A 21405-nucleotide genomic window follows, 5' to 3' on the forward strand; every position below is an offset into this window, starting at 1 on the left:
GCCCTCTTTGCTGTGGGATGTTAATGTATGTCCTGTGGGAGCCCTTCTTGGGTTCCTTGTGGCGTTGCCCAGCAGGTTTGCATAGAGGATGATTAGGACCATGGGCCTGAGTGCAGGTATCTGAGATGGTCTGCACTTGGCTGTACTGGGGGATGGTCTGTATGTCAAGTTGCTCTGATTGGTCAATAAATAAAACCTGATTGGTTGTGGCTAGGCAGGAAGTATAGGCGGGACTAACAGAGAGGAGAAATAAAAGAACAGGAAGGCAGAAGGAGACGCTGCCAGCCACTGCCAGGACAAGCAGCATGTGAAGATGCTGGTAAGCCACGAGCCACGTGGCAAGGTATAGATTTGTAGAAATGCGTTACTTTAAGATATAAGAACAGTTAACAAGAAGCCTGCCACGGCCATACAGTTTGTAAGCAATATAAGTCTCTGTGTTTACTTGGTTGGGTCTGAGCGGCTGTGGGACTGGCGGGTGACAGAGATTTGTCCTGACTGTGGGCAAGGCAGGAAAACTCTAGCAACACCTCTTACTTTCCAGTGGCACAAGGGGTTTACACCATCTGAGCCATCCTGTGACAATCCAAAAACAAACTGTGATGCCAGGGAAAATACAGTGAGGCTTGCAGAAAATCATATTGTGATAATATGATATAATAATGTTTTATTAGTGAGATAGAAAACAAAAAAATACAACATGCAGCATAGTGAAGATGTCTCCAAGTTAACTAAGTCCAAATATGACTCTGAGATTGTTTTATAGATGTTTCTCAAATTGAGCTCCATGGCCACACAAGGGCAGAAAATGAGAGTTTGAAAAAAGTTTCCATTGTCAGTACCATCATTACCAGAAGCCACCATGGAAAAGTGCCAGCCACAGGGCTCGGCCTCCTGTGGAGCAATCTCTGAAAAGAGAGGTCCTATTACCCCACTCTACAAATGGTAACACTGAGGCAGAAGACTATACACAAATTGTCTGATTCACATAGCTGGTTAGCAACAGAAACAGAATTCAAACTCAGAGCCCTCATACTTAACTCTAACACACACTGCCTTCCATACCCTCTACATTTTTGAAGTTCATAGTGAATCAGGAAATAAAACATGCCTTTCCTGTAAAAAAAAAAAAATTGTTTTTTGGAGATTTATAGGGCTTTGGGTAAGGGAGTAATGAAAATGCACCCATTTTCTCTTCCCAAACTTTCCCTCTTTCTACACATAGGCTATACTTCAAATCTCAATTTCCTTTATGACTCAAATATAACAAATACCAACTAAAACCACCTGCTTAGGGGACTACCAAAACCCAAAGAATGGCCTACATAGAATCCACAGTACACCAGTCCAGATGTCCAGAGTCAGCTTTTACACAGTCAATTGAAGGAAATATCTAGATGGAAATGACGAAGATGTGCCAACTATTAAATAATATACATTATACATTGCAGTTACACGAGGTACCAGATCACTTGAAATTTACAACATCCTAACAAGTGAAGTGAAAAGATTGAAATATTAGACTTTTGATGCACACTTATTAGCTTTATTATACTTCCTAAGAAAAAAATTAAATAGAACCATTAGGCAGTTTTGTTACCAATGAGTGGATTTTCCAATATTTTCTTCATCTAGTTTATGTAGCATAGCCTTTAATGTAATCATTTTATTTCTGAAAAAAAAAACACCCCACAATTTTTATAGTAAACACTATTAAGGTAAACTTGGTGTAAGAGAAACCCAATCACAACACATCAAACAGTGTTCCTTAAATGCTTCAGTCAACTGAACTCCATTCTTATGTCTGGAGCATTGTTCCGTGAGGAACTGAAAGCCAGGGCCACAGGACACTGCACACTGCAGCCCAGAAATGAAGGGCAGTCATCGACCACAGTGACTTTGTGGTCTGGTGTCTTCACAGTCCTTCTCCTTAAGAACTAGATATGACCCAACTGTGGTGACACACACCTGTACTCGGGAAGCTGAGACAAGAGGATTGCTTGAACCAAGGAATTCAAAACCAGGCTGGGCAATGTGGCAAGATCCAGTTTCAAAACAAAATATACAAGTAAAAGAATTGCACAGGCAATAGGAGACATGGGAGGTTTTTCTTTCTTTCTTTTTTTTTTTTTTTATGAGAAATGTACTAATTAAATAAAGTACTCCATCACCATGACACTGCCGTTCACCTTCCCTCAGCAACTGCTGTCCAAACAGTAACCCTGTGAGGCTCACATGAGTGTGGATGATGGCAGCTAGGTGAACCCTTGGGAGAAGCTGATAACGACATCAGCATTCCAACAACTAAAAGAACCTGTGACACAGACACTGTGAAATGTTCAAGGGACATTTCAGTCCCAATGAAAGGATTTCTAGCCCAGCTTTGTGGTTAAAGACAAGTGTAAGGGAGTAAACAAGAATATTTAGTGGGGGAATTCTCCAAGAGAGTTCTGTAGTTAGAGGGGACTGATGGCCGCTTCTGAGTGGGGATGAACTAACCCCACTAAACCACACATTAACAATGCTTACAAAGCAAGGTGTGCTGGAGCATGCTCTTAATCCTAGTACGCAGAAGGTGGAGGCAGGTGGATCTCTGTGAGTTCCAGGCCATCCTGATCTACGTAATAAGTTCCAAGCCAGCCAGAGCTACACAGTGAGACCATGTCTGAAGAAAAAAAAAATTGTATAAAATAGTAATGATGATGATAAATTTTATATTTCAACATGATTAAAAATGTTTTGAAACAACAGCAGCATAATTTCAGCTTGTAATCCTCCCTTGGGGAAATGGACAAGTTATTTCTACTTTCCTGTACACTCCTCCTTTTTTTATATTTGTATTACAATTTTACAGATGATTAAAATTTTAACATCTGTATTGGAGGTGCAGCTCAGGAGCTCTGGGCCCTGGGTTCAATTCTAGCATCATCGTGGTAGAACTTAATTTCAGACCAACAATTCACATTATTAAATTTTCTGAGGGAAAAATAATCTAGAAGATGAATGTACATTCTCTTAGTTTGTTTTTTGTTTTTTAATTTTTTTTTTTTGAGACATGGTCACACACTGTGGTTTATACTGGCCATCAGCTCACCATTAGCCCATGCTGACCTCAAACTCTTAACAATCCTCCTGCCCCAGCATCCCAAGGACTGTGATTACTAAAGGTTTTTGTTGTTGTTGTTGTCTGGTGGACAAGACCTCATAATGCATTTCTGGCTAGCCTGAAATTCACAGAGATCCACTTGCCTCTGCCTCCTGAGTATTGCAATTGAAGGCACATGATGCCAAGCCTGTCTTAAGTTCTTAAAGAACTACGTTTTGGGAGAAGACTCACATCCTAGCTGTACCTCAGGGGTCAGAAGGCCCAGGAAAGGACTCACATCCGGCTGTACTCGAGGACCCGAATCCTGGGTGGACGACTAGATCAGATGACTTGAAGGATCTCTTAACTCCTGGTTCAATTCTATGCCAAGGCAGCATCAATACACAAGGACGTGCAAGGTTCACGGGGAACCAATCAGAATACAAATTAATTCTTTTATAATCCCAATTATTTTTAATATTACAATATCTATGGTAAAAACAGAAGCACAATGCGGCATGGGGCTGGTGTGTGTGCAAGAAAGCTCTGTTACCCTGAAGGCTTTCTTATGGAGGATGAATTTGTTAATTCCTAGTGGAATATTTTTCATACACCACTGCAGACTATTAAGTGCCACATATTACATTATGTAGTTTAAACTTTGCACTGCTGTGAGAGGGACTTCCCTGTCGAGAGAACTGGTTTTTTTTTTTTTATGCTTAGCATTTTTTAATATGAAAATGAACACTCCTTTAGGGTAAGATCACTACAACTGGAATTTGGGAGAGTCTTCTAACTTAACATATTCATCAATGTGTGTAGAAAAGCTCTCAGGGGAACAGGGTGAGGAGAGAGGGAAACACGAGAGGAAGAAGGTTTTTTTAATAACAGTGTCAACACAGGGCAGAGCAATGGTATTTATAAGGTTTGGTTTCCACTGGGCATAACTGTAAACAGGGAAGGGACCAGCACAAGGTGAGAACAAGTTTCAAAAATAATAATAATAAGTAATGGTGTTAAAGAGCAAAGAAAAACATGTGCTAAACTTCAGGCCTGTAAAAAGGCACGCTTGCTAATGGTGAACTAGCAACCACTTACCCCAGGGAGATGCAGACTCGGAAATATTAAAAAGGCAATATAAATGCATTTTCAGGCAATTCCCGAGAAAATAGAAGTTGCCTTGCAGATTCTGGTGTCAAACACGGAAATAAAATCCAAGCAGTGGTGGACACGAGGTACTTGGCTCTCAGCACTTGGCCAAGTGGACAGAAAGTTTACACAGAATGACTACTCACTTGTAGACTGTGCCTCCGTTGCCATGACCAAGGGTGTCTCGATACCGTATGTCGTGTTCATTCATCTCCACAGGAAAGAAAGAAAACAGAAAGGGTGTCATGCTGCGGATGGAAATGTCAAGGGAAGCAACGCTGGGCCATAAACAACAAGCAGGCTGGGTCATTCCAAGTTCAGCCGCAAGAACGAGAGGATCAATACGACATTTGCTGTCCAATTTATAAAAGACGATACCAAGGGACAAAGTGATGGAAAGTTTAATGACAATTTGTTTGCCTGGGTCATTTCATTAAAGTTTGATAAAAGGTGTCAAAATGGAATGATATAACATAGCTCAGAAGGGTCAGGTCAGAGACACTGATAGGAAAGTGGTCTCCAGCATGGCACAGAACTAATGCCAAGCAGGGACACACAGGACCAAAGCCAAGCTTGGTATGATCTCACACACCAACAAGCACTCGTGTACGCACGCGCAAGCGCACACACACACACACACACACACACACACACACACACAGCAATTTATGCATGCTGTGTAAATAAATCAGCCCCTGAAAACTCCTTGGGTGACCCTATAATTAACACTGAGCAAACTGAATAATGTTTATCATTTTCCTCAAGTGGAAAGAGGTTTGCTTTGCAAATGAGAAGTTAGTACACAGCAATAGCTGGATAGAAATCATATTATGCTCATTGGCAAATGCCAAATCGCATACCAACATCTCAATGTCTACAGGGAACACACAGCACGTGTGTGATATCAACTAATGTCATTCCTATAACTTAATATACAAGACAGCATGCATGTTTTCTAAGGTTCTATGAAACTTACACCAAAAACACCACTCTTGTTTGTAATCATGAATGGCAGGTAAATTATGTTGGCACCCACAAAGTAATGCTTTCAAGTCTTTAAGGGACTCTCTAAATAATCATTTATCAAATGGCTTTAAGGCTAGTCAGACTCCATTTGATATACTCAGTAATTCTTTAGGCACTGGTACGGTTGCATAAAAATTAACTGCCAACTTTATTCACAAAGTAGATTTAATAAAGGTATTGTTTTCCATATAGCTAAAGCTTGGGAAAGTAAGCCCTGAAAAAAAAAATCAATTTCCAGGGAATTGCACTGCCTTGCATTGGGCAGAAAATGGATGGAGTGCTTAATTCAATATCACTTGGAAAATAATAGTTTGCTTTTGGACCATTATTATAGTAAAGCTTTAAATATTTGCTCTGCTCTGAACTCCCACCTACTGAATAAAGCAGGGCTGCATTTATCAAGGGAAATAGTTTTCTCCTATACATTTCTGCGGCTGAAGCTTCCGAGAGAAGACTGTGATAATTAAGTGTGTGGGACAAGCAAAAGCGACAGCCTCCTCGCCAAGCCCTTTTGCCAATTCCTAAAGAGTATCGACAGACTCATGTGTGAGGGTCAATTCAGCACCAGATTTAATTGTTGTACAACCTGATTGATGCAATTTACAATCAGCTAATTGCTATATTTAAGGTCAGTGGAAAAACACTGGCAGACAAGTCAGAAAAATTGCCAACTGCTTCCCCATTCCAGGAAAATTCTGTTCTTCATGACCTTTAAACTACTAATGTAATAAAATGATATTTTACCCTGTAGAAAAGATGTGGCATGAAGGCAAGAAAGCCACATTACTCTGGACTTAAATGACATCTTTTCCAACAGCACTGAGAACAGCAGCCCAGGAAGTGACCTGAGCTGTTAAGCGAGGAGGACGGCCACTTGCTCCGCTGTGATTGATGAAGGGTTCATAAGCAGTGGTGTCTGCTGGCAGGTATGAACAGCTACCCAGCCAGTTCCCTGGGAGCATGTCTCTAGGTAATCTAAACATGTCTCCAACAACCTAATTTGCACCATTAACTTGCCTAATGAGAAACATTCTCACTGTGGCTCGAAGTAAATTTCTAGGAGAGAGAAATGTCACTTAGTCAAGTGCACAAACTCTGAATTGGTGGCACTAAGGTCGAAGGGCAGTTGGGATGTAGCACAGAGAGTCTGGGTTCTGGGAGGGCTAACATTTGTGAGCAAGTCCTTCCCACCGGCAAAGGGCAACATATGGGTATCTCTGACCATCTACACTCACGATCCCAAGAGTACTCCCAAAAGAGGATTGGCCAGTATTCCCACGTGTCAACTTCATCAAGAACGATAGGTTTGCAACATCGGGGGAGGGACTTCGAGACTCAAGAGGAAGGCTGGTGAGACGTCGAGGGGAAGCAAAACCTGTTGTTGCATGTGTTCCTGATTAAGATGAAATTATGGAATCCCCCAGATACTGAGGAAGATTATGCAAGAGCATAAACATAGAAGAGGTTCTGAATTGTAGTTTCTAAAAGCGTATTACTTTAAAGGACTACATCCATAATAAATGATCAAAGAGGCTCTATGCTATTTCAAGGTTTGCAAGGCCTTTTCCCAGCCAATGAGCCGATAGGATTTTTGTAATATTAAGAAATATCAATAGCCAGAGAGATGGTTCAGTGGTCAAGAACATTTGCTGCTCTTGCAGAGGACATGGATTCTATTCCCAGCACCCACACTGGGAGGTCCACAACCGCTTGTAACTCCAATTCCAGAAGAATCTGATGCGCTCTTCTAGCCACTGTGGGTACTGCATACAAACAGTGTACATACAGACAAGCAGGCATACACACATAAAAAATAAACAAATAAATAAAACTGACAGGCAGGGCGGCACGCTCTTTTAATCCTAACACTAGTTAGGCAGAGGCAAGAGGGTCACTGTGAGTTTGAGGCCAGCCTGGTCTACACAGTGAGTTAGAGGCTATCCAGAGCTATACAGTGAGACCCGATCTCAATAAATAAATAATTTAATAATATGTACATATCTCTATCAGATTCCTTTTCTGTTTGCTTATGAGTTTTCTATGTTTTTATAGCATATGAATATTTCTCATGTTTTTTTGTTGTTGTTGTTGGTGGTGGTGGTGGTTTTTTGGGTTTTTTTGTTTTTTGTTTGTTTTGGGTTTTTTTTTTCAGACAGGGTTTCTCTGTGTGGCTTTGGTGCCTGTCCTGGATCTCGCTCTGTAGCCCAGGCTGGCCTTGACCTTACAGAGATCCACCTGGCTCTGCCTCCTGAGTGCTGGGATTAAAGGTGTGTACCACCACCGCCTGGCTATTTCTCATGTTTTTAAAAGTATGGGCTCCATTTGCTTCTTTTATGAGACAGGGTCTTGAAGTCCTATGGTCAAGTAATTTTTTCTTTCCTGGTCTCAGTCTCCTGAGTTGGGGACTACAGGTACATGGCTATTGCATCGTATCATATCACATCATATCTTTTCATATCATCTTGTAAAAACAAAAGCTTATTAAAGCAGAGCTCATGAACTGAATTTCAAATATACTGAGGATTCCACATGATATAAAACTATAAAAAACTGCTAATAGCATTTTTGCCATTTATAATTAGATAAGCACATTAAATCAACCTTTCAAAATGAAGCATAGGAATCATGTTTACTAAGAAATGGAGGTAGAATTTATAAACCTATGGAGCAATTCATGTGACTACTATAGTGAGGTCATACAAACAACGGTTTTGTAGCATGTTAAGACCATTTAACCGAAGTCATGAGGTTATATAACTTGTTGATAAACACACCAGTTCAGCATCACCCACCAACAATCTGTCTTGGGTGCAGGATGGGGGAAACACTCCTTTCCAATGGTCAATGTGCACAGACAGGCAGTCACTGACCAAAAGGTTCTCAGAGGTTAAAAGCAATTTTCAAAATAAATAAATTTCATTTATTTCTAAGAAAATAAATTTAAAAAGCCAAACACTTAGCTCATGTGCTAGGGAGGTGGCTGGGTTGGTAAATGCTTGTTATGGAAGCATGTGGACTTGAGTTCACATCCTCAGTACCCACATAAAAATGGGGCGCGGACGCATACACCTCCTGCAGCCCCAGAGCCAGGAGAGGCAGGAGGATCTCCACAGTTTGTTAGCCAGCAAGCTAACCAAAATCATGAGCTCTAAGTTCCGTGAAAGACCCAGTCTCAAGAAATAAAGTGGGCAGCACTAGGGGAGGACACTCACGGTCAATCTCTGATGGCCATGTGTGCACATACTGGCGTGTACATACATGCGTGAGCTACTATCAGTACACACCACACACCCCCACACCCCACAGAGCTTTCCAAGCTATAAAGATGTGAGACTGTTTTTTAACTTAATAAAGATGCCAGTGTTGCCTTATAGTTGATTTTCCTTGTTTTTTTTTTTTTTTTTTTTTTTTTTTTTTGGTTTTCCGAGACAGGGTTTCTCTTGTGTAGCTTTGCGCCTTTCCTAGATCTCACTTGGTAGCCCAGGCTGGCCTCGAACTCACAGAGATCCGCCTGCCTCTGCCTCCCGAGTGCTGGGATTAAAGGCGTGCGCCACCACCGCCCGGCACGATTTTCCTTGTTTTAACTTTAATAAGCAAGTAAGAAGCAAAACAACAGCCGTGAGGGGAGGGGAAGGACAGCCACAGGAGTTACATATCCACAAACATGAAAGCAGATGACTGGCAGCGCCTCTGTTCTCTTCACCGAGAAGAGGGGCCAAGAAAGCAGTGGAGACAGCAGCCACCACTGAGGGCAGGCTACCTGTGGGCCGGAAGAGGGGCTCTGCAGCTCTGAGTCACACTCGGCCTCACTTCTGCCTCCCTCTTCACGAGGGAGCTAAGATCCCACCATTCAGAACTGGAGTTTCACATGCTGGTGCTGACTGAGTTTTTTAAGGCAGTTGTTACAGCTGTGGAAGCAACAGAAGTGTGGCAGGAAAGGAGCTGTCTGTAGTGTGACTTCCCAGAGGGTTAACCTGGACTTACAAAGACAGTAAATATAGTCAATCTCGCTACAAAAATCAAAAAACAAAAGGAAGAGACCACTTTAGAGACACAGAGGTAAACGTCACAGGTCCATGGAGTGACAACTATTTTTTTTTTTTAATCCTTTAAATTGACCCTCTGGGCTCTTTCCAGTCATTTCCAAACTCAGGACCAACATTAGACAGACAAAGCCATGCTGGACCTTTCTTTAGTCGGGGAAAGTACACTCCAAAAATCCTGCGGCAAGTCTGATTCGTAGCTCCCAATAAAACAGGCCCCAAACGTCTTTTGATTTACTGACTGAGCTGGAAACTGGAATCCTCCACTACAGAGTGGTAACAGGAAAAAAAACAGCTCCATTCTGAAGACTAAAGGTAAATTTGCAAAGTGGGCCTTGATTTAACATATTAATGAAATTAATGGGGACAATGAAACGGAATTCAATTATGGATTAGCAAAGAATATGTTCTTTGTTTATTGTCTGACTGTGTTAAGAAGAATAAGTATATCGTTTATAAATCATTAAAATAAAAATGCTCAATTAATCCTACTTTATACGTAAAGGCCTGACAGAACCAAGTCCTAGCATGAGACCTTTACTTCACAAATCGAAACAATAATGGTTTCAGAAGGCGTCACACTCTATGAGCAGACAATTGGGGAGATTTAGTAAATCCCACTTTATAGAGCAGAGACTAATCGGAAAACAGAAGCCAGTCAAATGTTTCTTATGAACTGTTGACACTCTATCAATGCTGAATCAATTGGTGGCATTTACTCTGAGTGACAGAAAAGAAATAAATATTTATATCACATAACCTATATCAATGAACCCAGGCAGAAAGCTATTTCTAACCTGTCAATATTTGATTATCTTGAAGAATCATGTCCCTTTCTGTTAATGATTAATATGAATTCCTTATGAAATCTAAGTGGAGGCTAGTGGAAAGGCAAATCATTATTAATGCTTGAAAGCTTAAACCACTAAAATAAAACTACACTCAAGTGTTCAAGTATCGTTAAATGTGACTTACATCTTCCATATCCAATGGTGTCAGCGTTCAGCCCTGCGATTTACCGACGCCCACACCATCTGCATTACTTCACCACAAAGCACTCTCGCCCTCAGTCCGTCACTCCCCGGCACCAAGAGAGGACTTAGTACAAGTCGGTGTTTTGAAAGCACACGGAGGGGCAGCACTCCCACCTCCCATTGTTATTTATTTATTTATTTTTGAGCAAAAGTAAGCATAAGATAAGCTTATCTTTAAAAATAAAAAAGAAACTGCCACACTGTTTACTGTGGGGCTAGCATATCCCCAAGAGAAAGCAATAAACAATATTTAAGTGTCAAAACCATTGCCGAGCCAATCTCCCACTGCGGAGACCCTCATAACTGACCCTACTATGATATTTGTGGGGCTGTGTTTTTTGTCAAAACATTAGGGGCATTTCAGAATGCTGGTGTGTGTGTGTGTGTGTGTGTGTGTGCTGTGAAAAGGAAGTGGTTTTCATTTTGGAAAGAAGACTGTATGACAGGCTATTTTCCATTGCCTAGGTTGAATAAATGTAGTTAAAACTTCTTAATTTATGTCTATTTTGAAATATATTTTCCAGCTGAAGAACACGAGTGACTTGTACATAAATTACAATTAGTAATGAAAATGCAAGCACGCTGAAGATATATAAACGCCTGGGCACAGCACTCTGGTTTTTGTTCATGCTGGATCTGCACACATATCAGGTGCAGACCTTGCTCTAAACCAATCCAAGGCAAAAGTAGTAAGCAAATGCAATCTAACATTTGGAGGCTGAGGGTGTGGCTCTGGCGTAGAATGTGCGAGGCGCCGGGTTTGGCCCCTAGCATAGTCTATCTCAGAATTTGAGACTACTAGGATTAGACAGACACACAAACGCCACCAAGCTAGATTCTCTTCCACTGTATGTAAAGCATTTAATGACTAGAGTTTAAGCCACACTGGCTGAGAGGCTGTGAGAACCAGATCAACTCAATTTTTTGTAGCTATTCAAAAGACTGTGTGCCAAACTTGCAGAAGTACTTCTGCACGTGACACACACACACAATGTCACAGGTGGTATTAGGGGACAAGTGTGAGGATCCCGCTTTGTCCTCTTGACACGCTCCACTACAAGCCCTTGATTCACGAAATGGCAACAAGGCTTGGAGAGGTCGGTGTGCGGAGTCGGCACTGAATAAGCATCGGAGATAATTAAGATCTCAGCCTTCGGAACACGGGCGGAAGTGGAGAGCAGTTAGGAAAATCAATAAGAGTCTTTCATTTGCAGTGACACAGATGTCTCGGTCAATAGAGCCTAATAGGCAGGCTTGATCGCAACGGACAGGCGCTGCCTGCAAGGCCATCAAAGGGTCTGCGCAGTAACACACATTAAAACGCATTTATGTTGCTGCTGAGGAATTGCAGCCCCTGTAGGTAGCTTCATTTACCAGTGAATGTTTAAAAGCACTATACTTTTTCAGAAGTGTCCATTTACTTGAATCAAAATTAGTGAAAAATAAGTGGCCTGTGGGCCCGTTTGTCCTTCCTGGCCGGGGTAGGTCATTCAGTTTCAGATGGCCCTTCAAGGTTCCCTGAAGCCCAGGGACTCGTGTGCCACAGTCTGCCCAGCCTGGCTTCAGTCCCCACAAAAGCTAGTGCTGGTCTCTGGACAGAAGAGGAGCTAAGGCTGGAATGTAACCGTCTTCCCCCTTTGTCCCCAAAGATAATGAAGGAAACAGTCACTTCAGAACACAGGGCCCCGTCAACAACCCGCGGGTTGATGACTTGTCCAGAACTGATTAACTTTTTTAAACTGAGGTGGCAGCGGGGGGTGTGCACAGTGCCTCAATCTGCTGGGAGTGAAACCCATTAGCTCAGGTTGGAAACCATGCTGCAGATTGCTCTGCCAATCAAATTAGGCTGTGGCGTTCATTTATGACAAGAAGAAGCGCGCACTCTTCATCACTTAATACTTAGTATGGCTACACTCTGGACAGTAACAGAGTACTATTCTGATGTTCAGTCTGCAGCAATACTTACCTGGCCATTGGCCAGTATCTTTTTCAGTTCAGCCGAGGACTTCTTCAAGCTGCAAAGAGAAGAAGACACTGTCGGCGGCAAGGTCACCAGCTCTCGACGCCACTGCAGATCTAGACCGGGGCTGAGGATGCGGCTCAGGCGGCAGACTACTCGCCCGCATGCACCAGGCCCTGCACTGACCCTCAAAAAGAGGGAAACAGAGAGAGCTGGCACACACCTATAATCCCAAGAAGCAAGCGGGGCAACAGTTCAAGATCATCCTCAGCTACATAAGAAGTGTGAGGCCAGCCTAGGCTGTATAAGAACTTGACTAATAATAATAAATCTTGACTAAAATATGCCTTTGTTTGAGGCATAGACTATGCTCCCTTTCCCTGTATATGGTTTTTGCTGTTGTTTTTAAGAATGCCAAAGGAATCAAGGAGGAGTGAAGCCCCATGAGTCTAGGAAGCGGACTATGTAGCTATCCACATGATTTCTGGTCTTCACACCTGATACACAGAACACTGAACACGTGCACCCTGGGACTATTCTCCAGCAGCAAAGATTACAGAACTCTAAGCTACAGACGGATTACACTCAGGTCTCTTACTACAGATAGGAGTTATTACTCACTCGGCTTCCTGGAAACAGATACACAGTAGCCATTGTCAGCAGCTCCCTTGGAATGTCAATTCCTCTCTCTATAAAATAGGCAGCATATCCGCATTATCGGTAACCAGCCAAATGAAACATTACCAAACAGCACTGTCTTGTACACCACAGGCTGCCTTCTCTTTTCTTTGCTTTTCTAGGAAATGCAGCTTCCATGATTATTTAGTGATTATTAAAATGTCCTCTGAACATATATGGCTATTTGCAACCTGGTAAGACAGAGTGCATCACAGGCCCTGGCCTCAGTACTTAGAACAGTGGGGCCTGGTGTCATGCTAAAGTTTGTTGAGGGCATGCTCTCCACAGAGATTGTGGGATACCCACCTCCTTTGTTTGCCTTTCTCTACTTCCCTCACCAGGAAGTGGCCAGTTCCACATGGTCCCACTATGGAATGCTGCCCTAGCATCAGGCAGAAATCAGTGGGACCTAACTGTGCATTGAAACTGTCTATACTGTGGACCACAATTAACCTTTCTTCTTTATTAGCTGATTACCTCAGGCATTTTTTCCGTAGCAGAAGGTAACACATCATGTAAACATTTCTGCAGATAAATTTAGACAAAGTGCTTAAGAAAGAGGGATGGCTGTATGAAGTTCTCAAGGTTTCTAACAGGTTAAACCTCTACACAACCACCCCACTAAGGAACAAGGGGTATAAAATGGCACCTCCCAGGCTGGAAAGAAAGCTCAGTGGTTAAGAGCACTGGCTGCTCTTTCAAGGTAACCGGGTTTGGTTCCCAGCACCCACATGGTGGTTCACAACCATCTGAAACTTCAGTTCTAGGAGCTCTGACACCCTCTTCTGGCCTCTGCAGGCTCTGCATGAACATGATGCACAGACTTATCACACATGAGGTCCAAACACTTGCACACAAACAAATAAATAGTCTTTAAAAAAAACAAAACCCTACTATTCTCTTTGAAATGTAGAGCTGACCAGCTAGCTCCATCATCAACTGCCCACACTATGCTTCCTGCCAGATAAACTCCCCCTTCTGGTTTTTACCAGTGTGGATCTTCCTCTACACTCTTGTCTGAGACTGGAAGCTCCCTGAGAACAGAGACCTCAAATCATTCTAGTATGCTCCGCCCCCTCCTTGCCCCTGAACAGCAGGCGCTAAATGTTCAAGAAATGGTGGTCAACATTACTCTGTGACAGGTGTAGTGGTAACAGGGAAAGACATAAAGGTCTAAATATACCAGGAAGCAAACTGGATCAGGACCTAACCTGAACCACATTGGTATTCCACCTGACACTTTTAGTACATAAAACTGGAGATGACCTCAGACCTCAAGCTAGGCCTTCAGTTGATAATCATTCTCTCACCATTCCTTAAAATTCTTCTGTGGTCCAACACAGACTACTAGGCCTCAGTTCTTGCTTTTTGTTTGTTTGTTTGTTTGTTTGTTTGTTTTCTCGAGACAGAGTTTCTCTGTGTAGTTTTGGTGCTTGTCCTGGATCTTGTTCTGTAGACCAGGCTGACCTTGAACTCGCAGAGATCCGCCTGGCTCTGTTTCCCGAGTGCTAGGATTAAAGGTGTGCGCCACCACCGCCTAGCCAGTTCCTGCTCTTTAAAAACCGTCTAAGATACACCTTCACCTAAGGATTCTAGGCTAATAATGTCCTCCAGAGTGCAATCAGCTAGGGAAATAGTCGAGAATTTTGTAGGCTGGAACAAAAGCTACAGCATATACCAAAAAAATGAGCAGCTGCCTCAAAACCAGTCCAATTACCAACATGGTCATGGCAGTCCCACTTAGAGTGCTGAGCAATGCCAGGCACCGCCGCAGGGCTACGGCACATTCTCCCGAGTTAGCCCTCAGGAACTTACAGAGATCTTGTCCAAATTCAGATTATCACTTCCACTTACACACACTTGTCTGAGAAATATTTAAATCTCTGGGGGTTTTATTTATTTATTTATTTATTTATTTATTTATTTATTTATTTATTTATTTATTATTTGTTTGGTTTTCTGAGACAGGGTTTCTCTGTGTAGCTTTGCGCCTTTCCTGGATCTCGCTCTGTAGACCAGGCTGGCCTCGAACTCACAGAGATCCTCCTGCCTCTGCCTCCGAGTGCTAGGATTAAAGGCATGCGCCACCACTGCCTGGCCTAAACCTTTGTATTCCCCAAAATGACTCTCAATTTGGCAATTCTGGTTATTCTAAAGACGTAAATAATCAAACAAAGGCTCCACTGTGTTCTCTCCACAGACAGTCCATTATGTCATAAACTTAAATAATAGCACATTCATGGCATTTACAAAATGCCCTTCATCCAAGCAACAAATGTGATTCCTTAACAAAGCTCCATCAATCTTACACTAGCAGTGGATGGACGGAGAGCTTAATCATCCTAATTTTACAGAAGGAGAAGGCCACGCAGTTTAGAAAGGCCTTGGGACTTTCTAGACTTTCAAGAAAGGGACTTGAATTCAGTAACTATGACCTAGGAAGACCATGTGGGTTGACAAGCTTAGTCTAACAAATGATCATTCACCTATGCCAAAAGACAACTTAGTCTTTAAAAGTAACAGAGGGAACACTGATTCCATTTGCATGCCCGTATCTGTATGTGTCAGTCTAGTTTTAAAAGGGTAGGAGGAGCAGCACTTAGGGGTAGAGCATATGTTTAGCATGGGCAAGGTCTCAGGTTCAAGTCTTAGCATGAAAAAACAAAAAGTTCCATCCAGTAAATTTGTTCTGGACTCTGATTATTCAACATTTCATTTCTGTTTATAAGAACTTGAGTTACCAAAACCCCTTTTAAAATGTAATTACACTAATTGTAAGCTGGCTGTAACAGCCGAGGAAGGACCCTGAGCTATCCAAAGTGTTAAAGAACGAAAGTACAGGGCTAAGGGCAAGAGATGTGGGCAAGCTCAGGGGTTAAGGGCACTGGCTGTTTATGCCTAGGACCCAGGTTCCACTCCCAACATCCACAAAGAGGCCCAGAACCACCTGTAGCTCCAGTTCCAGGGCATCTGAGGCCCTCTTCTGGGCTCCACAGGCATTGTATACGTATGGTACACATGCATGCCTGCAGGCACAGTGCCCATACAGTTTTTATTAAGGTAGAGTTGGACATGGTTGCTCATATCTATAATCCTAGCACTTAGAAGACTGAGATAGGAAGACTGCTGTGATTTCAAGGTCAATGTTGGTTATATGGTGAGTTCTAGGCTATCTGGTCTATAGTGCGAGATGCTGTCTCAGAAACTAAAAAGAAAAACCACAAAGAAATTAGAAGGACTAGAAATGATGTCATAAAAACAGAGTGAGTTGGGAGAACTCAGTCGGAGGGAGAAGTGGAAGGAGACGTAAGCAGACACAGCCACCTACTCACTCATCCTAGCGAGCACTCGGGTGCCACACCTCAGACCAGGGCTTGCAGCGGGCACACTGTTGTCACTGTCCTCCTAGAGTACTGACACTACTGGGGACCAAGATGATGGTGCTCCGATGTGCTCACTGCTATGGTCAAAAGAAGTGGGGGTGGGGGTGGGGCACAGGGTCCACACAGAACGCCTGCTATTGCTTGGCAGGTGGGTGGTGGTGACAGGGATCCACACAGGGTACATGCGACAGCCTGGCAGGTAGGTGGGGCACAGGGGTCCCCATAGGGCACCTGCTATAGCCTGGCAGGTAGGTGGGGCACAGGGGTCCACACAGGGCACCTGCTATCACTTGGTGGGTAGATGGTGATCAAGAATAGTGATCAGAAGATAGTTTGGTTCTCAGATAGTCACGATTAGCCAGATTGAAGGAGAAGGTGAGGAAGAAAAGAATGAGGTACCAACAGACAGATGTGCAGGCTCAGTAGTGACAGGGTGAGAACCACGTGCTCACCAGCAAGGCTGAAGTGCACAGAGCACGTCTATGCAAACAATACCCCTCAAGACCCACGGAGGTCTCACTTCATCCTTAAGTAGGAAATGGTGCCTCAGAACTGTGCCTTAGGGTTCCAGTTTGGAGCTGGTTTATTCTTGAATGGTCGGTCCACCTTAGAGTGTCAATGTTGAGGGTGTGGACTTTGAAAAGATTCTAGTGAGAGATGAATATGTAAGTTGGAGGTGTGTCCTCAAAAGGGATTGCAGAACCCAGTTTCACTCTGAATGAGGAGGGCCAGTCACAAGGAGTCATCACCAAGACCTGTCCTGGGCCATTGGGCCTTCAATGCCCCAAACTGTGAGGTAGGTAAACTTTTTATCTCAACACAATGAACTATCTCGGGTATTCCATTACAGTAAAGAGCTGACTAATACAATCAGCAAGGCTGTCTCAGCTAAGGTGTGGAGATTTCCCTGGAGCATCTGTGCAGCCACAGGGAGGCTACAAGTGGGCAGGTGCAGAGCTCCTAGGAAGGTCCAGGCTGGTGGAAGGATGTGGTATGAGAGAGAAGACTGTATGAAGAGCTCAGCTGAAAGAGGGAACAGTCGTGTTCTGGGGACAAAACTCCGTCTTTACGAGTGGGCGCTGAAGAGCGGCAAATCCCAGCTTAGAAAGAAAGAGCCTCTTAAGATGGACCGGAACGAAAACAAAGGGGCAGCCTTGGCCCAGAAGTGCATCCCCGGCCCGGATGTTGGGAAGAGCCTGGATGTCCGTTTGGCAAAGCCCCGGAGTATCAAAGGAGAGCAAGGTAGGCTGGCGCTTCCCTCCTCCTGCTCCCACAGGCCGAGTATCTACCAACACCGCCGGGCTGGCTTGCCCTCTGCTCCCACAGCCCTCTCTGGCTCTCCAGGCCAGGAAGGGAAAGGAAAGGCCCGCTGGACCGTCTGGGCCCCACGTGACCTGACTCCTGTCTGCAGCCTCGCCTCCCACCTCTTGTGTTGCTCTCCCCCAACTTCCCACACCCTGCCCTGACCCAGCGCCTCTCCTCACGCTCCAGCCAAAAATCCCACTTACAAACATGCCAGCTCTGCCAGGCGGCGGGGGGGGGGGGGGGGGGGCGGCGGTGGGGGCGGGGGCTTCACGCCTTTAATCCCAGCACTCCCAGCACTCCGGAGGCAGAGGCAGGCGGATCTCGGTGAGTTCGAGGCCAGCCTGGGCTACAGAGTGAGTTCCAGGAAAGGCACAAAGCTACACAGAGAAACCCTGTCTTGAAAAACCAAAAGCAAAAGCAAAAGCAAAAACAAAGATGCCAGCTCTTTCCCCTCAGGGCCATGCATGTCCCTCTAGCTTTATATATATAAACTTGGTCCTCCATGTGCATCAGGTCTAGATGGAAACCTCACTTTCCCCAAGGAGCCAGCTCTGAGTACACAGTTGGAAATGGAAACATACTCCTGTCTAGTGTTTCTCTCTGCACAGATGTGCTTCGTTCACAACACTATTGCCACGTCATATTCCTAGGACAGCAACTAAGGAATAAGAGGCACTCAATAAATACCTGCTGATTAGTTATCAACCTGGGGCACAGAACACGGCCAATGTAGGGTAACATATTAAAAACACCCGTAGGACTTTTTCAATTAACATTCTTCCCATGACAGGAATCCTTCCTATGCTTACTGTCTAGGAGACTGCCTGCCATATCTACCCCCACATGAAGATGCCAGGATGAAACCAGGAGATAACCAGGTGGTGAAGCTTCGTCCGATCCCAGAGTCTCACAACACTTCACAAAGAGACGTGACAGTTTGTTTTTACCCCAAGCTAATCCTCACTTGCGGCAACAATGATGTGGGAGACTGGAAGTAACTCTGCGTCTCTGATCTGAAATCTCTGCAGTTCCACCTGGCTTTTTATGCCATAACGAAAGTGTAACCTAAAACACCGGGGAAAACCTTGTCCTGCCCCAGGGCTTACGTGCCATTTGTGTGCACACCATCTTTTCTGGAACCAGTGGTACCAGTGAAAGGTTCTTCCTTCCTGGAGCTCTGTGAACAAGGAGTCCTCTGCACACATGCCTCTACTCCGCAGGGCCAGGACTCACGCACGTGTCCAGGCAGAGTCTGGCAGGGCCAAGCCCTCCGTGGAGAAGCAAACATCTGCCCCACATGACCAGGCAGGTGACATGCTGGTGACTAGCTGGCTAACTGCACTCTAAGGTGGAACCAACTGTTCAAGGAGACACCAACTGTCAGAGCCCTGTATCCTCAGCCGGAAGCTTAGTGGGTGGATACTGACACCGGAGTCAAGAATCATTGAAGCAGCTTAGGGGAGGGACCTGGTGGAGGGGCTCTTAGGCCAACTGGGACTGTGGAGATGGTGTGGTGGTACACACCAGTAATCCTAGCACTTAGGGGGATGACGCAAGGGGATTACCACATGTTTGAGGTCTACCTGGGCTACATTGCAAGACTCTCAAAAATTAAAGAAAAACATACAGGTTAGAGAGATGCTCAGTGGTTAAGAGTACTTACTGCTCCTGCAGAGAACCCAGCTTTGGTTCCCAGAGCCCAGGTGAAGGCTCACAACCATCTGTAACTCCAGTTCTAGGGCCTCCAACCACCTCTTCTGGCCTCAGTGGGCACTGGGCACACATGTGTTGCAGTTTCATACATACACACACTCATGCATATAAAAGAAAATGATTACATTTTTAAGAGAAAATAAAAGAGTGGGCAGGATCACAGGAGCAGGGGTCTCTCTGTGGCTTCCGTAATCAAGATGCAAGCACCCCTACAGATGTGTCCACCATGAGGAGAGTGGCCAACAAGGAGCCCTCACACTTACAGCCTGTGCCAGGCCAGCTGGACTTACAGCTTCCAAAACGGTGAGCCAGAGTCAAATCAGAACCCACAGTCTCAGACCCAAGACTGTGGGTAAAGGAGGACAGAAAGGCATGAGGGGAAAGCAGAAGCCTGACTGCATCTCAGCCCATAAAAGGCTGTGCACACACTGACTAGAGCCCAGAGGCCAGGGACCTTCAGTGCAGGACAGAAGAAGGGTTTTCTGGTTCTGTCCGCTTTTCAGTCACCGTTGTGACTCTGAAATCCAGAGCAACCACCTTCCAGCATCGCCCCACGGTGAGGAATGGGATGTTTGCTACCAGACTAACTGGACGCACGGACAAAATGTCCCAAGTCACCCCCCTTTGACCGGAGTACCGCCATAGTGTGGCAGTTAAGTTCAGGCACTTATATAAGAAGACTTTGAAAGGCTTAAGATCTGCCCCAGTGTGGGGTGACGCCAGCATGAATTAACAAAAATGATCTTCCTGTTACAGTAGCTTTAATCTCCTGGACAACCAAAGATGCCATTAATGAGCAGCACAGCGGTCAGGTTAAATGTCACCACTTGACTCTTTCCCTGCCTGTCTGGTGAAGAGGCCAGCAGGTAATAACACTGTCAAAAGATGGACAAGCAAGACGGACGGGGTAAGTTTACACAGCCTGTAACTGCACCAAGACTTGAGACAGGCACAGAACAGTCTACACAATTTGGAGACTCGGGCAAAACTACTCTAGAACAAAATGAATGGTGTAACATGTCAATTCTACCTTTTGTATCTTCACTCATTCACTCATTCACTCATTCATTCATTGTATATGGGTGTGTGAGGCAAAGGTGTGTGTTTGTGTGGGCGTGTATACATATTTGTGCACATGCGGAAGCCTGAGGTTCATATATGATATCTTCCTCAATGGCTCACAGTCTTATATTTTATGATAGGGTCTCTTATTGAACCTGCGGCTCATGGACTCAGCTAGGGTGGCTGGCCAGTGAGCTCCCGAGAGCTACCTGGCTACACCTCCCCAGGACTGGAGACTCAGATGTGTGCTGCCACATCTGGATTTTACATGGGGGCTGAGGATCTGAACTCAGACCCTCACGCTTGCCTGGCAGGCACTTTATCTTCTGGCCACCAGCCACCTCATCTACCTCTAATTTCAGCTTTCTACGTTGTCTTTTTTCTCTTCAGCCAATATGCAGAGGGCTATCTGGCTAGTCCACTCTCTTCACAGCCACGTACACTTTTTTACCTTACAGAACAGACACGTGTTGACCAAGCCCCTTCCCAGCCCTCCCCCAACCCCGGAGAGAGGAAAGCAGCAGGGTACACTTCCCGTGTTTGTCCTCACCTATTGCTTGGAAGTGAGTCTGAGACCACAGGGCTGGTATGTTGAGATGGTCCAGCCCGCGTATTCACCTATAAGTAGAGAGAGAAGTTTGATCAGCCTTGTGTTCTGAGGACACAGTTCTAATTAACCTATAATTCACCACACAATGTCTCATCTCACTATGAAGGTTAATTAGCTTGTTGCTAGACAGACCCACAGTTGGAGTGTATTCAGTATATAGGTTACAGAACTGTACAATCCATATATTACATAATCCCCTCTCCCTGGCATTATTCAAATACTTAAATAGTGCTGTAAGAAAGAGAAACCGAGGGGCGAAAACCTCAGCTCACTATCTAGAACAATAGAGATGCGGGATGCCCATGAAGGCGCATTAAGCGTGTGTCTGGGGGTTAGTAGCAAACCTCAGGCTGCCAC

At 44.5% G+C, this 21405-nt stretch overlaps 1 protein-coding gene across 5 annotated transcripts in view; it reads right to left on the reverse strand.

The window, feature by feature from the left end:
• The window catches only part of Map2k5 (mitogen-activated protein kinase kinase 5), a 236642-nt gene that overhangs the window by 175167 nt on the left and 40070 nt on the right, over positions 1-21405 (reverse strand). For all 5 annotated transcript variants that reach the window (XM_006971444.4, XM_016003408.3, XM_016003402.3 and 2 more), the window contains exons 6-8: positions 20989-21056; positions 12304-12352; positions 4381-4445 (exon numbers count right to left, since the gene is read on the reverse strand). In XM_006971444.4, the coding sequence (XP_006971506.1) occupies positions 4381-4445; positions 12304-12352; positions 20989-21056 (182 nt within the window). The remainder of the gene's footprint in view (positions 1-4380; positions 4446-12303; positions 12353-20988; positions 21057-21405) is intronic.

The sequence above is a fragment of the Peromyscus maniculatus genome, chromosome 7, assembly GCF_049852395.1.
Source record: "Peromyscus maniculatus bairdii isolate BWxNUB_F1_BW_parent chromosome 7, HU_Pman_BW_mat_3.1, whole genome shotgun sequence".
In the NCBI taxonomy this organism is placed as follows: Eukaryota; Metazoa; Chordata; class Mammalia; order Rodentia; family Cricetidae; genus Peromyscus; species Peromyscus maniculatus.